Genomic DNA, 19,348 nt, shown 5'->3' with positions numbered 1-19,348 from the left:
GTGTGTGGGGAGTGTCAGTGAATACCTGTGGCCATTTTTTTGCAGCTGCCGTAGCCATTAGCATCTCTTAACAGCTATTTTTGTATTAATGTGGAGTTTGATAAATTTTCCAGCATTTCCACCACCAAAAAGAGTAGTTTTTTGAAATTTTGAAAATGTCCGCACACATGAAAACACTGATCTTGCATTGCAGCATGGGAAACGATGGCATTGGATTGTGGATTTAAAGTAATGCTCCACCCGAAATGTATGTAGAACTGCAAATTCACAGATCATTTGTAGGCGTCATAAGCAGCTGACAGATGTTTCTGCAGTGGATGGCTTCTGCAGTCAGTTTAGATGATAATGGTTTCCAGTGCTGACCCCAATATCAGTGCAAAAAAAATGGCAAAATGTATCAAAATGTCAAAGCACTTGTGCAGCATAATCAACTTCTCCACTGTTTATCTGCATGCTCAGTGCGGTTCAAGCACATCTTAGTTAAATACACTGCTTCCTGCTGTAAATCCAGGCTGGCCACAGCTGCTGTCCTCGATCCGATTTTCAGTGGAATATTCATTTAGGAGACAGTTGAACAGCATTTGCACTGAGGGTCCCAATGCGACAAACTAGGGATCAGCCGTGCCTTGGCAGGTGTAGTATTTAGTATTATTTCATAAGTACTTTTGCAGTTTTCTGACAAGGTGAACAACCACAAAACCGACTCATTTGTCACGTCTTCCCACACTCAAAGACAGCGTGATTCTCTTGAGACCTTTGCAAACATGAAGGCGCTCGAAAACTGTCAACATGTAGAATTGTGACCTCAGGCCTCATCAGTCATTGGGTCCCATGCAGGTTTTTTTTTCTTACAATCAGTCTAAAAATCAGTCCTAAACAAATCACTCACATCAAAACTTGTCTGGAAGATGAGATAAAGGACAAGTTGCTTCCTGCAGTTCAAACTAAACAATGTAGTCCAGTAAGCAGGTGCTGGTGGGTAAAGGTCAGGCTGATCTTCAGAGTCACTGCTCTGTAAACCCTGGCAGTGCCGCTGTGCTCCTGATGGGTCTTGTTTTAGGGCTGACTGCTCCCACTAAGGTTTCACTGATAGCATCACACATAAGTAACTCAGAATCCTTATCTCTGTCTATTTCTGTCTGCCTTCATCTCTGTCTGTGCTCTCCTCCTCTGAGATTTCACTGATAGCATCAGCACCGAGAGTCCATTTCTCTCCTTATCTGTCTGCTTTCTTTCTGTCCTTCCCGCCCTCTTATTGGTTTGCCTGTTGTGTTTCTTTCTGTGCTGATTTCTGGTAGAATTTGTAGACAGGTCTCTCCCACTGTGTGTGTGTGTGTGTGTGTGTGTGTGTGTGTGTGTGTGTGTGTGTGTGTGTGTGTGTGTGACAGAGGCAGAGAGAGGGTGAAAGAGAGAGACTTGTGTTACTCAGATAACATCAGGAGTCAGGAGGAAACAGAAGAGCTGTTGGAAGTCTTCATTTGTACTTGGGAGATGGCCAAAGCTCATTGAATTGGCTGCAAGTGCTGTGTGTGTGTGTGTGTGTGTGTGTGTGTGCGTGTGCGTGTGCGTGTGTGTGTGTGTGTGTGTGTGTATGTGTGTGTGTGTGTGTGTGTGTGTGTGTGTGTACGCGCGCACATGGTCTGTCAACAGTGTGGACAGGCTACACTTCAAATACTTGTTTCAATGTAGAGACATGCTTTTCTACTCACACACACACACACACATCAGCCAGAAATAAACACACACACCAAGAGTAAGACAGTTACATGCAGGCCCACACACACACACACACACACACACACACACGCTCCTCTTTAGTTTCTAATCAAAACTCGGTTATAATGAAGTTACTGAAACGCTCCCAGCTCCAGTGCCAGCACTGACGATCACTGTAACATCAATGAGCTTTACCCTACAAGGAGTTTATCTCGGTGTTTACCGGCTGCTCACGTTGCAGCAGATTTGTCCGGTGACAGGACCTCACATACAGTTTACACACACTATACATTCATATACACACGAAATGTGTTGCTGACACGTTCTTGCCGAGATTAAATACCTCGGGCTGTCTTATCTTCCCTTGTTATGTCTATGGTGAATAAGACGGCGGCGTTAAGCTTGAAATATAGTGGAGATGAAACTGAAAAGCAGCCGATGTCGAGCAGCGGTTTACGTTGCGCGCTGTCATGCCGTCATCCCGTCCCGCTGTGAAAAGGGCCCCCTCACCTCCATGGGGCTGTCAGTTGTGAAGCAAGCTAGTTTGAATGAACTGGAATTAAAACATACAGTAGAGTCATAACCCCGTAATCCCCTGATTCTAAACTGTGTCGCCAAACTGCCGTCGTCCTGCTCGTTCACGGAACAGGTGACTCCTTGGATTTGTTTGTCTTGGCGATGAAAATGTCATGCCGCCGTCAAAGATGATATCAGCTCAGTCATTTTTATTGCATGTGTGTGAGAGAAAAATGCAGGATAGGTGTAGGTGCTTGTGTTCGGTGCATAGTCTGCTTTTGTGGAACTGAGTGAAACAGGTTGAAATGCCTCATTTCTGATGATGCTTACAGTTTTTTACAGTTTCAAACAATTGCTGCCATCTTTCTTTTTTATTACAGTTCTCAACGGGCTGATTTTAGGACTATTGGAAAGTGATCCGCCGTTTCATAAATGCAATTAATGTAACCTCTCTTCAAAGACACTCCACCGAGCATGCTTGCCACTTTCTTTCTTGCTAATCCTAAACTAAGCCAACACACTTCAGAGCGAGAGCAGCGAGGGTTTTTTCAGCCGAGCCGCCGAAACACTCCAGATCTCCACATGTGGGAATCTGACTGTGATGATGTTTGCTCTGGATGCACACACCCGCCCCACTCCATCTCAACAAGAGGGGGCATTTCCATGACAAAGGACAATTATTGACTTTCATTGGCTCCGCTTGCTTTGATATCAGCAAGGGGTGTGTCTGTGTGTGCGTGCTGGAGGGGGCGGGATGGGGGCAGCAGTAGAGGAGAAGAAACAGGGGGACCTGATGAAAGGAGCCGAGTGGGAAAATGCACCCACTGACCCACAGTGCACTAACAGAAGAGGAGGATCATAGCGGAAAGAAAGAAATCATTCATCAAGGTTTTCTTTCTTCCACTCCTCCTCTGTGCTCCTGTTTTTTGTATCCTTCCTCACTTTCTCGCTTGTGCTTTCTTGCCGTCTTTCTCCTTCCTTCCCCAAACCTTTTTACTCTCTTTCTTTTTATCTGGCTATGACTGATACCCCCCCTCTACCCCCGCTCCTCGTCTCCCTCCCCCTCCCTCCCTTCACAGCCATAATTTAAGGGGCTGAAAGGCACGGCGAGTGGAGAAAGAGGAGAAGAGGGAGCTGAGAAAAAGGGGAGACCCTGCAGATGAGGGCCTTCCTTCACGGACATGGCACAGATGTGAGGGTGTTTTTGTGAAATGAGTCGGGGAGGGGCGGCGATAGGCTAATTTGCGTGGCATAAAGACGGGGCCCTTTTCATATGCAGAGCGCCACTTTGATGCGCGGCCGATGAAAGCTGGAGGGAGCGCAGAGGAGAGGAGAAGAGAGGGTGACGGAGGGGTTCTTTGTCCCCTGACAAGAAGGCATCTGCTCCACGCTGCCCTCCTCTCCTCCTCTCCGCTGCATTACCGAGCCTCCCACAATGGGCCAGCGGAGAGAGAAAAGTGTCATCAGAGCACCTTAGAAAACAGAACATGGAAAAGAAAAAGAAGCAGCCGTTTGGGTCGGCCCGGTCGGCGTAGGGGTATGCATATCAATACAGAATTCATCCGACAAAGATCTGAGCGCACGCATGCACGCACACACAAGCGCACGCACGCATATGCGCACACCGCACACTGAATTGTAAAAACGTGCAGACATACTGTAGACACATTTACATAGTTCCACAGCTGACAAAACACATCTTCAATCTGACTGATTGTTCCCATTGAGAAACAAATACACCATACAAACTTTCCTCCTTTATGGGAATCAACATCAATGGCTCGCAGGGTGAAAGGTGTTGGTGTGTGGGGGTGTGTGTGTGTGTGTGTGTGTTTGGTGGAGAGATCAGAGGGAGACCATGTGCTGAGGTGAGTAGCAGTGGTTTCCGTGTGTGGACCCGTAGGACCTTCAGTGTGTGTGTGTTTATGTGTGTCGGTGTGCATGTATGCATATGCGTGTCCTTGCGGTGCTGATCATAGGTGGCAGGCTCACCACGGCCCTCTCACCGAACACTGGCTGATTTCACGCTCGCACAAAAGCTGAATCTCTGCAGCGGAGCGTTTTGGCAGGGGAAACTCAAACTGTCTTTTGCTGTAATAGTTGCTTCAGTCAATCGAAGTCTTTCACTCAGTTAATTAGCTATTTGGGTTTGAGCTCATGTCTTTGTTTCTGTCAGTCAAGAAGGTTTAATGAAAACATAGAAAGTCAAAATGTCTAAAAATGAACTCTCATTGTTCTTGCCTAAACTTAATGTGTTCATGCGTCCACTACTTTGATCCAGACTGAAATATCTAGACCGAACTGTTGGACGGATTGATGTGACATTTTGTAAAGACATTCATGGTCCCCAGAGGGTGAATCCCACCGACTTTGGTGATCCCCTTATTTTTTGTTTGGTGCTGTTCAAGCTTTTCACTGATCCTGGAAATATCTCAACATGTTCTACATGGATTGGCACAATATTTGGTACATACAGTCATGGTCCCCAGATGATGTATCCTGATGACTTTGGTGATCTCCTGACTTTTCCAACATGTGGTACAAACTCGAGGTTATGAGTGAAATGGATTGTCGTGAAATTTTGTGCATACATTCATGTTCCCCTCAGGATGAATCCTTCTACCATACATGCACGCGATCAGTACAGCTGTGATCTTCCATCAGGGTGGAAACAGACTGATCTACAACAAGTTGTCCCATTGCAGGTGATCTTTGCCCTGAACCAGACGTTGTTGCAGCAGGAGTCTTTAAGAGCAGGAAGCCTGCAGGTCCCCTACACCACCGAGGACCTCATCAGGCACTACAACTGTGGAGACCTCAACTCCATCATCTTCAATCATGACACCTCACAGGTCAGCCTTATCATATCCTATCTCATCTTAGTTTATCTTATGTTATGTAGGAGTGGACTTTAGCTACTTTCACTCTAGTTAATAAGCTAAAAGTCATTTTGACCCTTTGACCTTTTGGAGTGTCCCGGTGACATGACCCTTGACCTTTTGCCTTAACCCCCTAACCCTCTGACTGACCTTTCATCCCCCACACCAACTCCTACACCCTCCCTTCTTCCAGCTTCTTTATACTATTGCCAATTTAGTTGTTCTGTTCTTTGCTCAGCTCTTCCCTTCATCATCCTTGCTGTGACCTTCTCTCTATTATCTGCCATTCTTTCTTTTTGCAATCCTTGGCCAGTCCACATACTTACATTTATTCTTTTTCCCTTTTTTTTTAAGCTTGATTGTCAATTTTGTAATTTGGCAAGAAAATTGAGGGAATTTTGAGGACTGTATTGTCAGAATTTCTCCCTTTTCTTCTGTGAAATCTGAATGAAAGCTCTGGAGAAGACGAAACAAAAGAAACCCCCTCTCCCTCTTCTCCTTTTCACCTTCGTGCCTTGACTGAACCATCGCCCCTTCCACCTTAGGTCCCTAACTTCAATAACGTGACACTGCCACCCAGCGAGCAGGTGACCGCCCAGGAAATAGACAGCTACTTTCGACAGGAGCTCATCTACAAGAGGAACGAGAGGATGGGGAAGAGGGTCAAGGCGCTGCTCGAGGAACACCCCGACAAGAGCTTCTTCTTCGCCTTTGGAGCAGGTTGGTGTTAAATACACTCTATAAAGGCATGAAAAAGGACAAAGAAGCAAAACACGACATTTCTGTGACATTAAAGTGTCATCTCCGCACATTTCGACCTAAAATGTCAGACAAAAAAATAGGTCTTTATTAAGCACTCAGATTACTTTTATCCTTGGAGCAAAGTGAATTAAATTCCGCTTATTGTTTGGAGAGCACTTCTGCAAAGGCGACAGAAGGCGTCTTAGTCTGAGCAGCTTAACAAACTCGTGCAGAGAAAGAGGAAACAAAGACAACTTGCGAGGACACAAATCCCAGCTGATCAGTTTTGTCTTTCTAGTCAGAATGGCAACACAGTTTCTTTCAGATAAAGAAAGTCAGATATAATAAAACTGGAGATATGAAGAAGCACGTTTCCACAATCGCCCTTTTTCTGCACTAGATGTGACAAATCGGATTTTCTGTCTCTCAGGATTTTTCCCAGGATGCTTCTTTACTTAACTTTTATGACAAATTCCTGTTTTTCTGTTTCCTCTCTGATTGTTTGTGGATTCAGTTTGGGAAATACGCAGCCCTGCAATTGATCAATGGCTTAGCCGACTAAACTAAAGCAGACTCGACTAAACCATTGATCTACAGCTTTATCAGCTTAGGGTCCAAATAAAACACAGTTGTGTCGGGTCCTTCTCTGAAGCAGAGGCTCAATAAAACATCCTTTTATCAGTTGAGGACTGACCAGAAACAGACATGTGGAGCCCTTTCACATAGTTTTAGACATGTCAGTTCAATACTTAAAATTCCTCTATAACTATGCAGCAACCTCATAAGTAGCAGCCGCCTGGTAAGAGACTTGGCGTAAAGCGGGGAGGATAAAGAGAGCAGATAACAGCAAAGAAGACTGCACAAAGTTGTCTACTTAACCATGCACGCCTCCGTGTGTGTGTGCGTAGTCATGTTTTGATGTGTATCTAAGGCAGACGGTCTTTGTCCTGGGGGAGTCGTGTTGGTTTGTGTGTCCTCTGGTTGTTTAATCAAAGCATTGTTCACACCTAATAAAGACGAGGCTATTTTCTAATCATTGGCTCAGGTGGCTTTTCAGTCCAGATTAAGTTAGTTAGTTTTTATGATGTGCTCTAATGTTTAACCCTTCCCTACATGTCTAAACACACATACAAAACAAGAAGAAAAACATCAACCATAACTCTATATTTGAATGCTTTAAGTACCGTTTTTATGTGCAAAAACATTGATTTTAAAAATAAGTGTTACTTAATTTATTGTCGGCCGACTACTCGACCAATCGTCGCAGCTCAGATTATTTTTCATTTATTAATCTGTTTGCATTTATGCCTCTGTTGTGAACAATCCAACACTTTTAATGTATAACTGAATTACTAATTTTGTCATATTATACATAATGAACAAGCAATTGTCACCATCAGTCATAAATTTATCATTAGATGTAAAAAAAAAAAACAATCGTGTCAACACTCTTATTTAATGAAAATGTACTGCAGTTAAATGCTTAAATGAAAATGTCCATTTAGCTTGTCATAAATTCGTCGTTCAACACACTCATAAATGGCGCAATATGGACTCTTAAGCTAACCAAATCAATTTATCATCACTGAAACCAGAAAAGCCATAAAAAAGTTTATGATATTTTTAAAGTGAAGGGCACAAACGCATACAATTTGTTCCTCTATAGTTTGATTTAGTACATTAAGGGATATGTGTGGAGGACAGAGGATGGAACTGAAGTGCCATCACTTTCACAGCCAGATATTTCTTGCGATGGCATCGTCAGAAGGGTCCTCATCCAGAGATTCTTTGGTCATTTAGAGGCAACGAAGCAGCGAACTTTGAGCAGAGAGAGAGAGGCCTTCACAGTCTGTTGGTCTCTGAGCTGGCAGGAAACAGCTGAGGAAAAGCAGACACACACACACACAAGCATGCACATACACACTGCAGCCCTAACAAGGACTACATTTCACGGCGTGTCCCTGAGGAGGTGTCTTTACAAGGGCTAAAAAGGTGTGTGTCTCTGTGTGTATTTACGTGTGTGTGTGTGTGTGTGTGTGTGTGTGTGAGCGCTGCTGAGTGAAAGTGATATGGGCAATCAGCCCAGAAGCACTAGTCTTAGACATACGGAGGGCAGGTTGGGTCGGCATGTACAAGGAACGGGATGGGGCACATTAGGGTGCATGCACATGTGCATATGTACGAACACACAAAAATGCACACACACACACACACACACACACACACACACACACACACACAAACACACACACAGACAGACACTCACCAGCCCCCAAGCTATACCCAAGACAGACCTGGGTAAAATGTGTCCTTAATTATCCCTGGAGGGGTCAGAGGACACACACACACACACACACACACACACACACACACACACACACACACACACACAATCTACAATGAAGCCCATTATGTCAGTGTACTCAACCTCCCTGCTCCAATCAGGTGTGAGAGCAGTCTTATCAGTGACCATCTCATGTCTCTCTGAATCCGCACTGAACGACGTCTCGACACATTCAGGAAGCGACGACTGTCTGCTCATTTTGCCGGTGACGTGCTGCAAGCTCGGAAAGAACCGGGCCCTTAAATTGCAGTCCCGCAAGCTTTAGATAAATCACGATTGCTTGAAAGTCATCCAGGCTTGACTTCAAATCGGATTCAGTGGAATTAGCTTTGTGCTTTTTTGAAAGAGCGACCACATATTTAGCATATTTCTCTTCCCGAGTAATGGTCCCATTAGCCTGCAGGAGTTGGCCTGCAGATTCCTGACTGACCTATGTGGAAAATTGTTGAGGGTTTTCATTTTTCCCTGTAATAAGCTTTATTGCCACAACAAGTTAACAAAACAGTTTATACACAGTAATTTATCCCCTGTCAAATTGCCTGGTCGGATGCGGATTGGGCTTTGCCAAAAGAAACTTAAGATATGACAGAAAAGTGTTTTGGTATCTGGGTGATTTAATGTTTATGGAAGCCTTGTTCGTGTTTGTTTGTCTCGGGATTGATGACAGTAAGCATCTGAATAAGTACATTGCAATAAGTTTTAATCCATTAAGGCAAATGCTATAAACTTCTTTGCATAGACCATCATATAAACAAGATCCTGCATGGTGAATAATTTTTTTAAATTAAAATAGATTTGTATTTGTTGCCGCTGCAGTAGAGCAAAATGCTCCCAGAAGATCATCAATCTTGGTCTGTAGCTGAATAGCTTCTCCGTGTTCGCAGAAATGTTTGAAAATCGTAATTGAAAGAAGCTGAACTGCAAACTCGGGCTGCAACAGTGAGATCCTCGAGCGTTAAAAGTGAAACAGTAGTGAAGAAAAACAAGTGAATGTGCTGCTTTTCATTGTTTTCTGTGTTTATGGGGAAGAAATATTTAGTGATTTTTTGGGGGGTTTTGGAAATTGTTTATGGAGAAAGCATTAATGGCCGACAGTCACACACTGCCAAACCAGAGCTAACGTTCTCTAACCCTAAATGATTTCTCATGTGCTTACAGCATGCGCACACACACAATAACACGCACACACAAATTCTCTCTGTCTTGTCTCGTTTTCTACAAGTGTCTCCTCTTGGTGGACCAAGTCTCGACCCATCATTAGATAAGAATCTTTCTCTTTCTGGCTTAAAAAGCATAAAACAACAAATCTTGAATTAATACGTCTCGATATCCCGTGACCTTAAGATATTTGTTACCAAGTAAGTCAGGGCTGCGCCTGGTTAGGCAGCACGCCCTCGATGAGATTTTTTTGTCTGAAACCATGTGCCATTAATCAAGAGTCATTTACACATCGAGGCCAAGTCAGTAAACACACTGGAAGAGGAATAACACATTGCAGGATGCAGTTTGTTTATGCGACGCTATTTGAGAGATTTCTCAATGAAATCAAGCACTCAATTAGTCAACACCTCCTTTAGAAAACTACCGTCACACCAGCTCTGAGATATTGATCCTGCTTGTGTCCAGACTGGCCTGGATGAGGCCCGTGAGCAGCTTCACCTCCCAGCCCTCGCTGCTGTTTTTCCAGCGGTCTGGTCGGAGTAGTGGTCAGGAAGGCAGCAGTCAAACAAACAGAAGTGGTCACCGGTCAGCCCAGAGGAACACACACACATCTTCCTCTGGATCCCTCCTTCCCTCTCCGTCTGCACGCCGCACACTCGTCATTTTTTTTTTGTCTGTCTAAGATCTCATGAAGTCGTCTTTTCCGGAGTCTTTAGAGAGACTGGGAGATGATAAGGGCTGCTTACAATAATGTCATGTTTATGTAGCGCACACCCGCGATGACCACCCGGTTTGTTTGATTACGGCGGGTGATGATAGCATGGCGGGAGATGATTAATGGAATAAGAACAAACCTTAACATGCCACACAAAGTCTCTTATCTGTTTTTTTTTTAGATTTTTCTGAAGAGCCTTCAGCCTCTCTGTGTTAAATGAAACAAAAGGGGGTCAGTAGAACAGAACCGCTGCCTCCACCTTTGCTGACACATTCAAAAGGTTGTGAATAAAAATGCTGTGATGGCAATTTTTTCGGAATTTGGCAAGATTTCAGAGATCTGCTTATTTTTGTTAGGCAGTGTTACTCCAAGACGTGCCTGCTGGCTGGATTTGTATTTCTGACAGATAAAATTGGCCCGTTGTTACACTCTGTCAGGAAGCATTTGAATCTCGGCCGGCCTGCAGAGTAACTTCGATAAAATTTAACATAAAGTGCTCAGTCGTATCGGTGAGGGTAGAGATGTGAAGGGTTTTTTTTTCCCAGTTTTTCAATGTGTAACTAAACCGCTGCCCTGCCTCACCCTGCTTTGAGTTTAAGGTATTGTCATGCCTCGCTATACTTTGCTGTACTGTAAGTAAATACCTCCTAGAAATTTGTCTTTCCCCCCATCTGTTTGTCTGAAATACCACGGCCATCACTCAGCGTAAATGATGATGTTGAAAAAGCGCCATATGCTCAGACAGGCATATGGAAGCGGTTATTGCTGCGCTCCATAGGTACAGTAACCCAATCCATGTATACAATATGAACCCATGTTCCCTTTTATAATCTCTGCCATGCCCTGGCACTCTTGACTTTAGTAAAATGATGTGTTTACATATCGCTGAAGGCTGAGGGCTCCGTTTCTGCAGGCTCTTACTAATTCTTGTCTTTTTCCAGGCTGAGCTTGAATGCATCCATGTTTCAGTCTCAGCCCCAAGCTGCTTAGCACATCATGATTCCCCTCAAACTCCGCTCCCAAACCACAAATTTAAATATTTGCAGTGGTGTAATTGCCAGTGTGGTTGACAGGCTCTAACGGTTACTGTACTTTGAAATGTTTGACTCTTTTCACAGACAATTAAGGTTTGCTTTTGGATCTTTTGCTATTTAGGTTGGTATGGCCACGCTAAAGTGAATACCCCTCGGTTAGTGAGCTGTTTAGTGCGGTGGGTAGCCTGCAATAAATGGATGGCTTGGCCCGTGCACTGTGGCTCATGACAGAGGTTGACATGAACTCATAACTCACACGGAGCACCTTGCCTTGTCAGTATGTGGGTAGCTCTCGGTACTGGACCGGGGAATTAGTCACTTAATACACTGTACTTAGTGAGTCCAGCACTGTGTGCTGACAGAGCCACATTTAATACTGAGGAAGGAATTTGACTTAATGGCTGGCAAAGGTGGTACATTTTTAAGTGTTTCCTGGTTGATCTCATATGTTATCTGCAAATATGATCATATAAATGGGACAAAAGAAGCAAAGACAGTAAAACATTAGTCTTTCATGCTTTAATGTACTGCGTCATACTGTCCATCACTGGTGAAACATACCCAGGAAACACAATAAATTGGGTTTTATTAGCAACCATGGTAAACTGTGCTAAAAGTAAAACGACAGCAAAACCTACCAAGTTAAGCTCGGTAGTCACAAAATCCTGCATATCATCATTACAAACCGTTTTTCCAAACTTTGTTCAAACCCACAGAACTCTGGTTTGATTTCTACTGGAGGTCTCAAAGTTTATAAAGATACCAAATATGCCAGGCCAAAGTGTTGGGAAATGTGTTTGAAAGGATGCCCAAGACATCTAGAATGACTCCATTGGATTGGACGATGTACAGTGGCAGACAGAGCTCGACACACTGCAGCTTCAGAGAGCGCATGCAAATAGAGAAAACACAAGCAAATAATGATAAAAAAAAACCCATCTTCATCATTTTGACAACACATGAAGCACACACAACACAACCAAATAGACAAATGTTGTGCAAATACTCGCAACACAAACAAAAGACGAGAACAGAAACGCAATGCAAGTAGCTCAGACAGCAACTGATCTGTCTCCAGGGGAGAAATGAGTGATGAACCTGGATTATGTGAATTGGCAGGCTAATAACAAGCAGATCTGCAATAATATCTGAGTCATGCAGGCAGTGTTGTGAGTGTTTGCGGCGCATTTGTGTATTTGGTTATGTTGTGTGTATTTGTAGCACATGTGTCATCAGTTTGATGAAGATGTTTTGTCATTTTCTCGTGTTCTGTCTATTTAAATGTGTTTTCTTCGGTTGCAGTGTGGAGAGCTTTCTCTACCACTGAAAAAGAAAAAAAAAAAACATGGAGTATTTCCCTCAGTGTAAACATCGTACAGCGTCAGTAAAGAGCTGGAACAAACTGATGCAGAACAGTAAATAATACTGTCAGACAGGAAATAGATCATTTCAACCCTATTAAAGAATCTAAATAGAATTCCGGGAATTTGAAAGTACGTTAAATGAATATCTTTCTAATGTCTTTTGTATACAAACTATGCTTTAACTACCCCCGTGTGCATAATATTTGGATTCTGGAGTTATAGCTGATTGATGGGACATTCAAATTCTGTCATAAATCGCCAGGCCAAGCCTTACACATACCTGGCCCACATCCCTGCAGTGTGTTTTCACACCAAGCACTACATCACTGCGGTCGCTGCCCTCCTTCGCCTTTTTTTTTTCCTTCCCCAGATGGTGTGAAAGTCAAAAATGTGGTGTTTTTTCACAGCACCTCACCCTCATAAACAGCCAGTTTACAACTGTTTGGGGCAGTCGCTGACATGAGTACACACATGTCATGCAGCACCATTAAAATCCAGAGCAGACCCACCACACGCTTGGTAAGGGAGCGGGCAGGCGGCGGCGAAGCGTCTGCCAAACCTGGATTAAGGCCCGCATTTAAATTTGAATGACACCTTTATGCTCCAGCTTTTTCTTTAGGTTTTCAATTTGAAAAGTTACATCTTGTAGGATTAATTTCTACTGGAAACGAGAACAGATGGAGGCAGCGTGAAGCCGCAACGTCTAATCAGGAGGTCAGAGTGGATGAACGCGACGCGCGACGTGGTTGACACAGAAGACCGCTGCTCACAACTGTTTTCCTTCAGCCATGACCACAATCTTCCCCTGACATTAACCAAGCAGTTGTTGTGTCTAAACTATTGAAAGCGGCATTTCAGAAATCAGTTGGGACTCATTTTTGTCGTGGTCATTTGTAATGGTTTTGGAAGGTTTTGGAAGAATGTGCTCGATCGGTCGGAAGTTAGAATTCTCAAGATTTCAGTCCAGGTTGATTTGCCAACACCCGTGGTTACTGATGCTAACAGCAAGGTCAGTTAAATACTACATATCCTAGAAACATGTGGGTCCATAATCCATCAATTACGTTAATACAGACTCAAATAGACAGAGTTTCCGGTGACTGCGAAACGGTGAAAGTCTGGTGATTTACCAGTTCAGTGCTTTTAATGTGAACTAACAGTCAAAGAAAATGACGTGACTTATTCAGCTGTAGGAGAGTGAAAGTAAACTGTGATATCGGTGGGAAAGATGAATGCCATGTGCATGTGAAGGCCATTTGAGTCCAGCGGGGGAAATGGCGGACCTTGCCACTAACAATGAAAACTGCCATATATTAAGGTAAACACATTGAATGGCTGTTGCTGAAAAAAGGCAGACGTTTGATAATTTAGCCCCAGGGCCTGTTCATTACTGTGGCAATAGAACCAAGAACCATAGAAACATAGTGAGAAAAGTCATAATTTTCCAAGTAAAGCACAGATACTCGAAAAATGTAGTGAAATGTAAATGCACTTTGTCAGTGTCCGCCCCTGCTTATCAGCGGCTGTCCACTCTTCACCGCTCTGCTTTAAAATACGTCTGCTCGCAACAGATGGAGAGTTGCGATGACAGCGTCGGTCGTCCTCTCTTTTATGGGATGTGACACACTGACTTACTGACCACCTGTCGCTGTTTGCCGCTCTCCTCAGTTCGGAGTCTCCTCTTCAAGCGTAATGTCCCATATTTACAATCCTACTTACAAGCCAGATAAACATGAAAATCACGAAACCGGTGGAACGTTAACATGTCAGGAGCGTCTGCGATGCATCATCTGGTACATCTCTGTCTCTTCTTAAATGGGAGGATAAACCTGTCAGCCCCTCCAAATAACTAACTGTCTGTTAAGCTGCTGAGTGAAAAGCACCTAAACATATACGTTTTGTTGCACTCATCGGGTCAAAGGCCTCAGTCTCTGTACTTGAAAGACATATTTCATAGAGCCCACACTTCTCTCCCAGTCACAGCAGTGAATGCTTGTCACAACAGCCTGTTGTGATTTATTGAAAGAGTTGAACTCCTCACCCCTGACCCCATTCAAACCCAGCAGTATTTCCTGATGCACCTGGAACGTTAACATGCCTGCCCCGGGGGCTAAACTTTCATTTGCACCAGAAATACCTCACTCCTATATGAAAGGGAAAGGGGAAGCAAAATTATACATGTGGCTGGTGAGCAGCAATGCATCTATTGATGATCCTGAGTGGGAATTGTTATGAAGGAGCTGTCCCTTTTCATTTTGGGGGCTAGAACATAAAGGAGAGCAGCACACTGCCCAGAGGGGATGAAGATATGAGGAGACAGAGGAAAACATGACTTGTGTGATTCGCGGCTTCCACCCTGTCCCTCTGCTTCACTGTGGAGTTATTGGATACTGTTTTGTTTCACTGGAGCGGGGCGTGCTCTGGTTCACTGTATGAATGAGCCTGTGTTGTTGGCCGTACACAGCGTTTGTGCGTTGTCACACAAGCTGCGTGAGTACCCAGAGTGCAGGATTCTGGGATGTCACAGAGCAGCCATTTTTAGACTCAAACGAGCTTTATTATAGTCATATATCCAAACCTCATTGTTTGGCGTCTTGGTGAGAGCGCATGTTAAAGAATCATTTCTTTAGATATAGGCTTTTTGGTGTATGTCTGCACAGAAATGGATGTTTTTGAAATTGCAGCTTCCTTTCTTGATCATATCTTCTTTCATATCTCGCAAGAATCCTAAAATTAATGATTGAACTCATTTTATATCCATATATCTCAGCTTTTATCCGTCTATTAAGTAAATGAAAGAAAAAGAAAGCTTTGTGAAATTCTTTATCCACTGATGCTGTAATAACAAAATAATCTTCTTGATTAACACAAACAGACCCAGGTTTAATTACCTCATGCTGAAATGACCGTTTGTAACTTCTGTTTTACGTCACTGAAGGTCTGGAGCAAATGAGAGATTGTAATCATAAAAAACACGATTTTGTTGAGGCTGTTTCAGATGCTTTAGTGGGTGCAGATGTAAAAGTTGGCCATGTTTCGTTGTGACACTGAAGTATTTGCAGGGAGGCAGAAGACCTGGAAAACGAAGCCCTCGGTTCTATCCACAACACACTCCGGTTAACTAGTCAGTGAGGGATAGAGGAACGAATGATTAGGGATGAAATGGGATTAACGGATGCTCGATAACTAAGAGAGAGAGAGAGAAATCTGGCAGAAAATAGAGGAATAAAGGAAGACAAAGGCTAACACAGTGATGTAGGGAGAGATAGAGTGAGATAAGACAGCCAAAAACAGAGCCTGTGTGAATTTACAGGCCTCTATCCTGTGGATCTGCTCCTAGTTAGAACCTAGACCTAAATCACTGATGATGCACAGGCCTCATTTGACATCTACAAGATCTCTCGCAGATTACTCAAACTAAATAGGCACAAAATTGCACCCTAAGCCACATGTTTAAGATGGAAGCTCTGTGAGAAAACATTGGAGAAAAAGCACGACGTGGAATGCTTTTTAAGAAGTGAGCGGGCACCCGGCTCCCCTCCGAAACCCCTTTCTCTGGACCGAGACAGCTGAAAGGCTGAGCAGAGACTCGCAGCAGGATCCGAGGCTGGCAGGGGTACGCGTGTTTTCCGAGGAAGCAGTGTCGAGGCCGCAGTATGCAAACTGCAGGAGTACGTTTTGGCAGGTCGGGACGAGCAAAAGCACGCATTTGTAGGAAGAAAAAAAAAAAACGCAAAAGAAACGCTGTTACAGCTTCAGAGCTCCTGCTGGGTGAAAGAGCGGAATGATCGTGATCAAACCCCCATTTCACAACAGTCTGCAACTGATCTAAAGTACAACACGGCCGGTCGCGCTGTTTGGTAGAAACCAATCTCAGTTTCCTACTTCAGTCCTCTTTGGATGAATTTGTCTTTGAACAATTGAAAACTGCTGCGAAACCAACAATTCATCCCTCATTTCTGCACTAAGTGGAGCCCATATGGTCTCATTCAGTCAGTATGGCCAGTCACAGGGGTCCATAACCATGCTGATTTGTGACCCCTTAAAACAAAGCTTTGTCTGCTTGCGGTCCCTTATCGCAGATGGATTCAGATTGTTTTATTTGGGCTAAAAGATGTAAAAGCTATCCAGTAATTCACATGAAAAAATGCACAGATTAAAGTCAGAGAGAATAAACAGAATTTTGCGGAACAGAAATGTGTTTTTCTGCTTTCTTCGCTGCTGACTCACGCTGCTGAGATCGAAAACACACTAAACCAGATGTATGAATAAGGATGATAATAGTAATGACATTGTATTACAGGAAATAAGAATGCTACCTGTGTTTCTAATAGTTACCCTTACAGGTTAAGTTGTAGTCCAATAGATTTCTGTGTAGTACAATTTTGAGGAGTTATACTTCTTTAAACTTCCATTTGGCTAAATTTCAGAGTGTAATACTGAACTTTCTGCTCCGCTGCATTTATTTGACAACTACAGCTACGATGAAAATTAAGATTTTACACACAAATAATATGATGCTTTTATATGGTACATTTATGGTCAACCTGGAAAACTCTTTTCAGCCAACCTGAGGTCAGGTGGGCAGGTATCCCCCCCCCACCCCCCTTAAACTTTGCATAAAATCTCTTTTCACTTGCTTTTATAGTAAGAATATTCTCTGAGACAGTATTTCTAGTCATTCTAGACATTCAGTGGCGGGGACACTCGGAGCTGGCGGTGCCCGTGTTTATTTAGTCAAAACTGCTCACTTTTACAGAATTTTCAAACTTTGATCACTCTTTCATACGACCACAGCGAATGAGCCAGTGTGTGTGCGTGTGTGTTTGTGTGTGTGTGTTTGTGTGTGTGTGCATGCTGTAATTTCTTGGCAGAAAGAGCCAAACTGAGCATTGCGCTGAGAGGGAGTGTAGAGACTATTGCAGCCTGACAGATGTAATCCCTAACACGGCTCCAAAGTGCTGTGTGCCACCACAAAGTTTGAGTGAGGGTTTATTTAAAAAACAACCTCACACCACAGGCCTCTTATGTGCTCTGTTTCTCATTTATTCTCAGCATAAATTCAAAGCTGAAGCTGCTCAGCACGATCCCAAGAAGACTCGTGTAGACAGTTTAGCCGTTTTTTTACTCTAACGATAAACACGGACAAGTGTAAATCATGTAAAAAGAAAAGGCCCGGGGCAGGATAAAGCAATTAAAATGTGTGCATGTCTAATCATCCGTCTTTTTAATCCTTTTTTTCACGCAAATTAAACATTTTGCATGCAACAAACCACCTCTCCCATCATTCCTGTCACACCCCCCCAAATACTATCTTTAATAAATCTCTAATAGATGCTTTCTAACAGATCATCAGTCTTAAACTTCTGTCTGGGGCAGTGACATTAGTGCCAGAAGCCTTGAGACGCGTCTGCTGTGAGATAATAAATTCGCTCAGGTAGACAACAGGTTGTCCTGATGGGTGAAAGTTACAGATGAGGTGCAAGTGATGAAAGCCACAGCTCACATTTCCTCTCCCGCAACACCAACTACTGTATGTTTGAGGTTTCTCATGGAGGATTACGGCAGATGAGGAGGAGTTGCTCACCTCCTTTGGCTTGCATGTCTTCAAAGATTTGCCTTTTCTACACCCAGATTCACTGGCTTGGCTGAAAGAGGCTCCGCTCCTGTTTAATGTGGCAGACTTTACATGGGCACCACGTCAAGATACAGTCTACATGGTCTCAGCAGAGACGTGTTTTAGCCTTACACTGAAGGCCTCACAGGATGCTCTTATCCTCAGCAATCACAGTCTGGCATCTGACGACTTAACATTCCTGCCTTGTTTTGCATGTTTTTCCCTTTGTCTCAATGTTTTTCTTTCCACGTTAAATGCAGCAGTTGACATCAGCGCTCATTCCGCTCCCTCGTCTCCGCTTCTGTTGAATTGTCTCGTTTTTTTTTGTCCGCAACTACGTCTTGTCTGTTGTCTGTTCTGCCTCCGCTTCCCTCGTCTTCCCTCCATCTCTCCTTCGCCAGCCTGTGCGTGTTTGCGAAATGGCGATCGGTATCAACTCAACAATAAAGGAGTGACCTATTGAATTCCTGTTTCTGAACTGTGCGCCTCACTTTGGCTGAGAGAGATAGAAAGACAAATGTTTTGGTGGTGGTTCAGATGTTAGCATTCTTTGGCTTGACTTAAGAAAGCCTTATTTCATGAAACAGAGGCGTATTTGTGTCTTTCAAATTCACACAGCCATATCACAGCTGTCTTTTATCACAGCTTTCTCACATCACTGGTGTCTTACACTCAAAACCATATCCTGGAGGAACTGGAATGGAAAAGCTGTCCGATCCTTATGATAAGTTGTCAAGAATATTGAACCATTTCAAGACGTGCCAATAACTATAACAGTGATTTTAACACTTTGGGGCCACGGGGAAGTCGTAACAGGAGGTGAAATGCATTTTATTGTTGGAAATCACATCACGGCTCGTTTTGCCATTTATGAGAGACATTTCTTCTCGTCATTCAAGGCTTCAATATAAAGAAAACAACGCAAACCATCATGTCGTGGACACTGGATCACAATTTCTTGAACGTAGAATTGGCAGCTAAGCCTGGACAACTCAGAATAAATTGCTTACAGATACTTTAAATACATTTCATCCAGGATCGAGCCTAAATGTGGGTTCGAAGTTTTAACTCTTGCATAGATTCGAAGGAAATTATGACATCATCTTCACAAACAAGGCCCGTACAGTAGGTCATTAACGGCTGAGCAGCAGAAGCACTAAAACAACATTTGGAGGTTTGGTTTGGCTCAGTCGCTGGTTTCACCATTAAACCGGACTTCTCTGGTCCTGCAGCAGTCTATGTTTTTTTTCTATCCTTCTAC

The 19,348-nt window shown here is 43.5% G+C and overlaps 1 protein-coding gene across 2 annotated transcripts in view; it reads left to right on the top strand.

Moving 5' to 3' along the window:
- The window catches only part of trabd2a (TraB domain containing 2A), a 54,553-nt gene that overhangs the window by 19,623 nt on the left and 15,582 nt on the right, over positions 1-19,348 (top strand). For both annotated transcript variants that reach the window (XM_076758242.1, XM_076758243.1), the window contains 2 exons: positions 4,938-5,084; positions 5,657-5,831. In XM_076758242.1, coding sequence (XP_076614357.1) covers positions 4,938-5,084; positions 5,657-5,831 — 322 coding nt within the window. The remainder of the gene's footprint in view (positions 1-4,937; positions 5,085-5,656; positions 5,832-19,348) is intronic.

Source organism: Chaetodon auriga, chromosome 19 (genome assembly GCF_051107435.1).
Source record: "Chaetodon auriga isolate fChaAug3 chromosome 19, fChaAug3.hap1, whole genome shotgun sequence".
In the NCBI taxonomy this organism is placed as follows: Eukaryota; Metazoa; Chordata; class Actinopteri; order Chaetodontiformes; family Chaetodontidae; genus Chaetodon; species Chaetodon auriga.
This window is presented reverse-complemented; position numbering and strand designations above follow the sequence as displayed.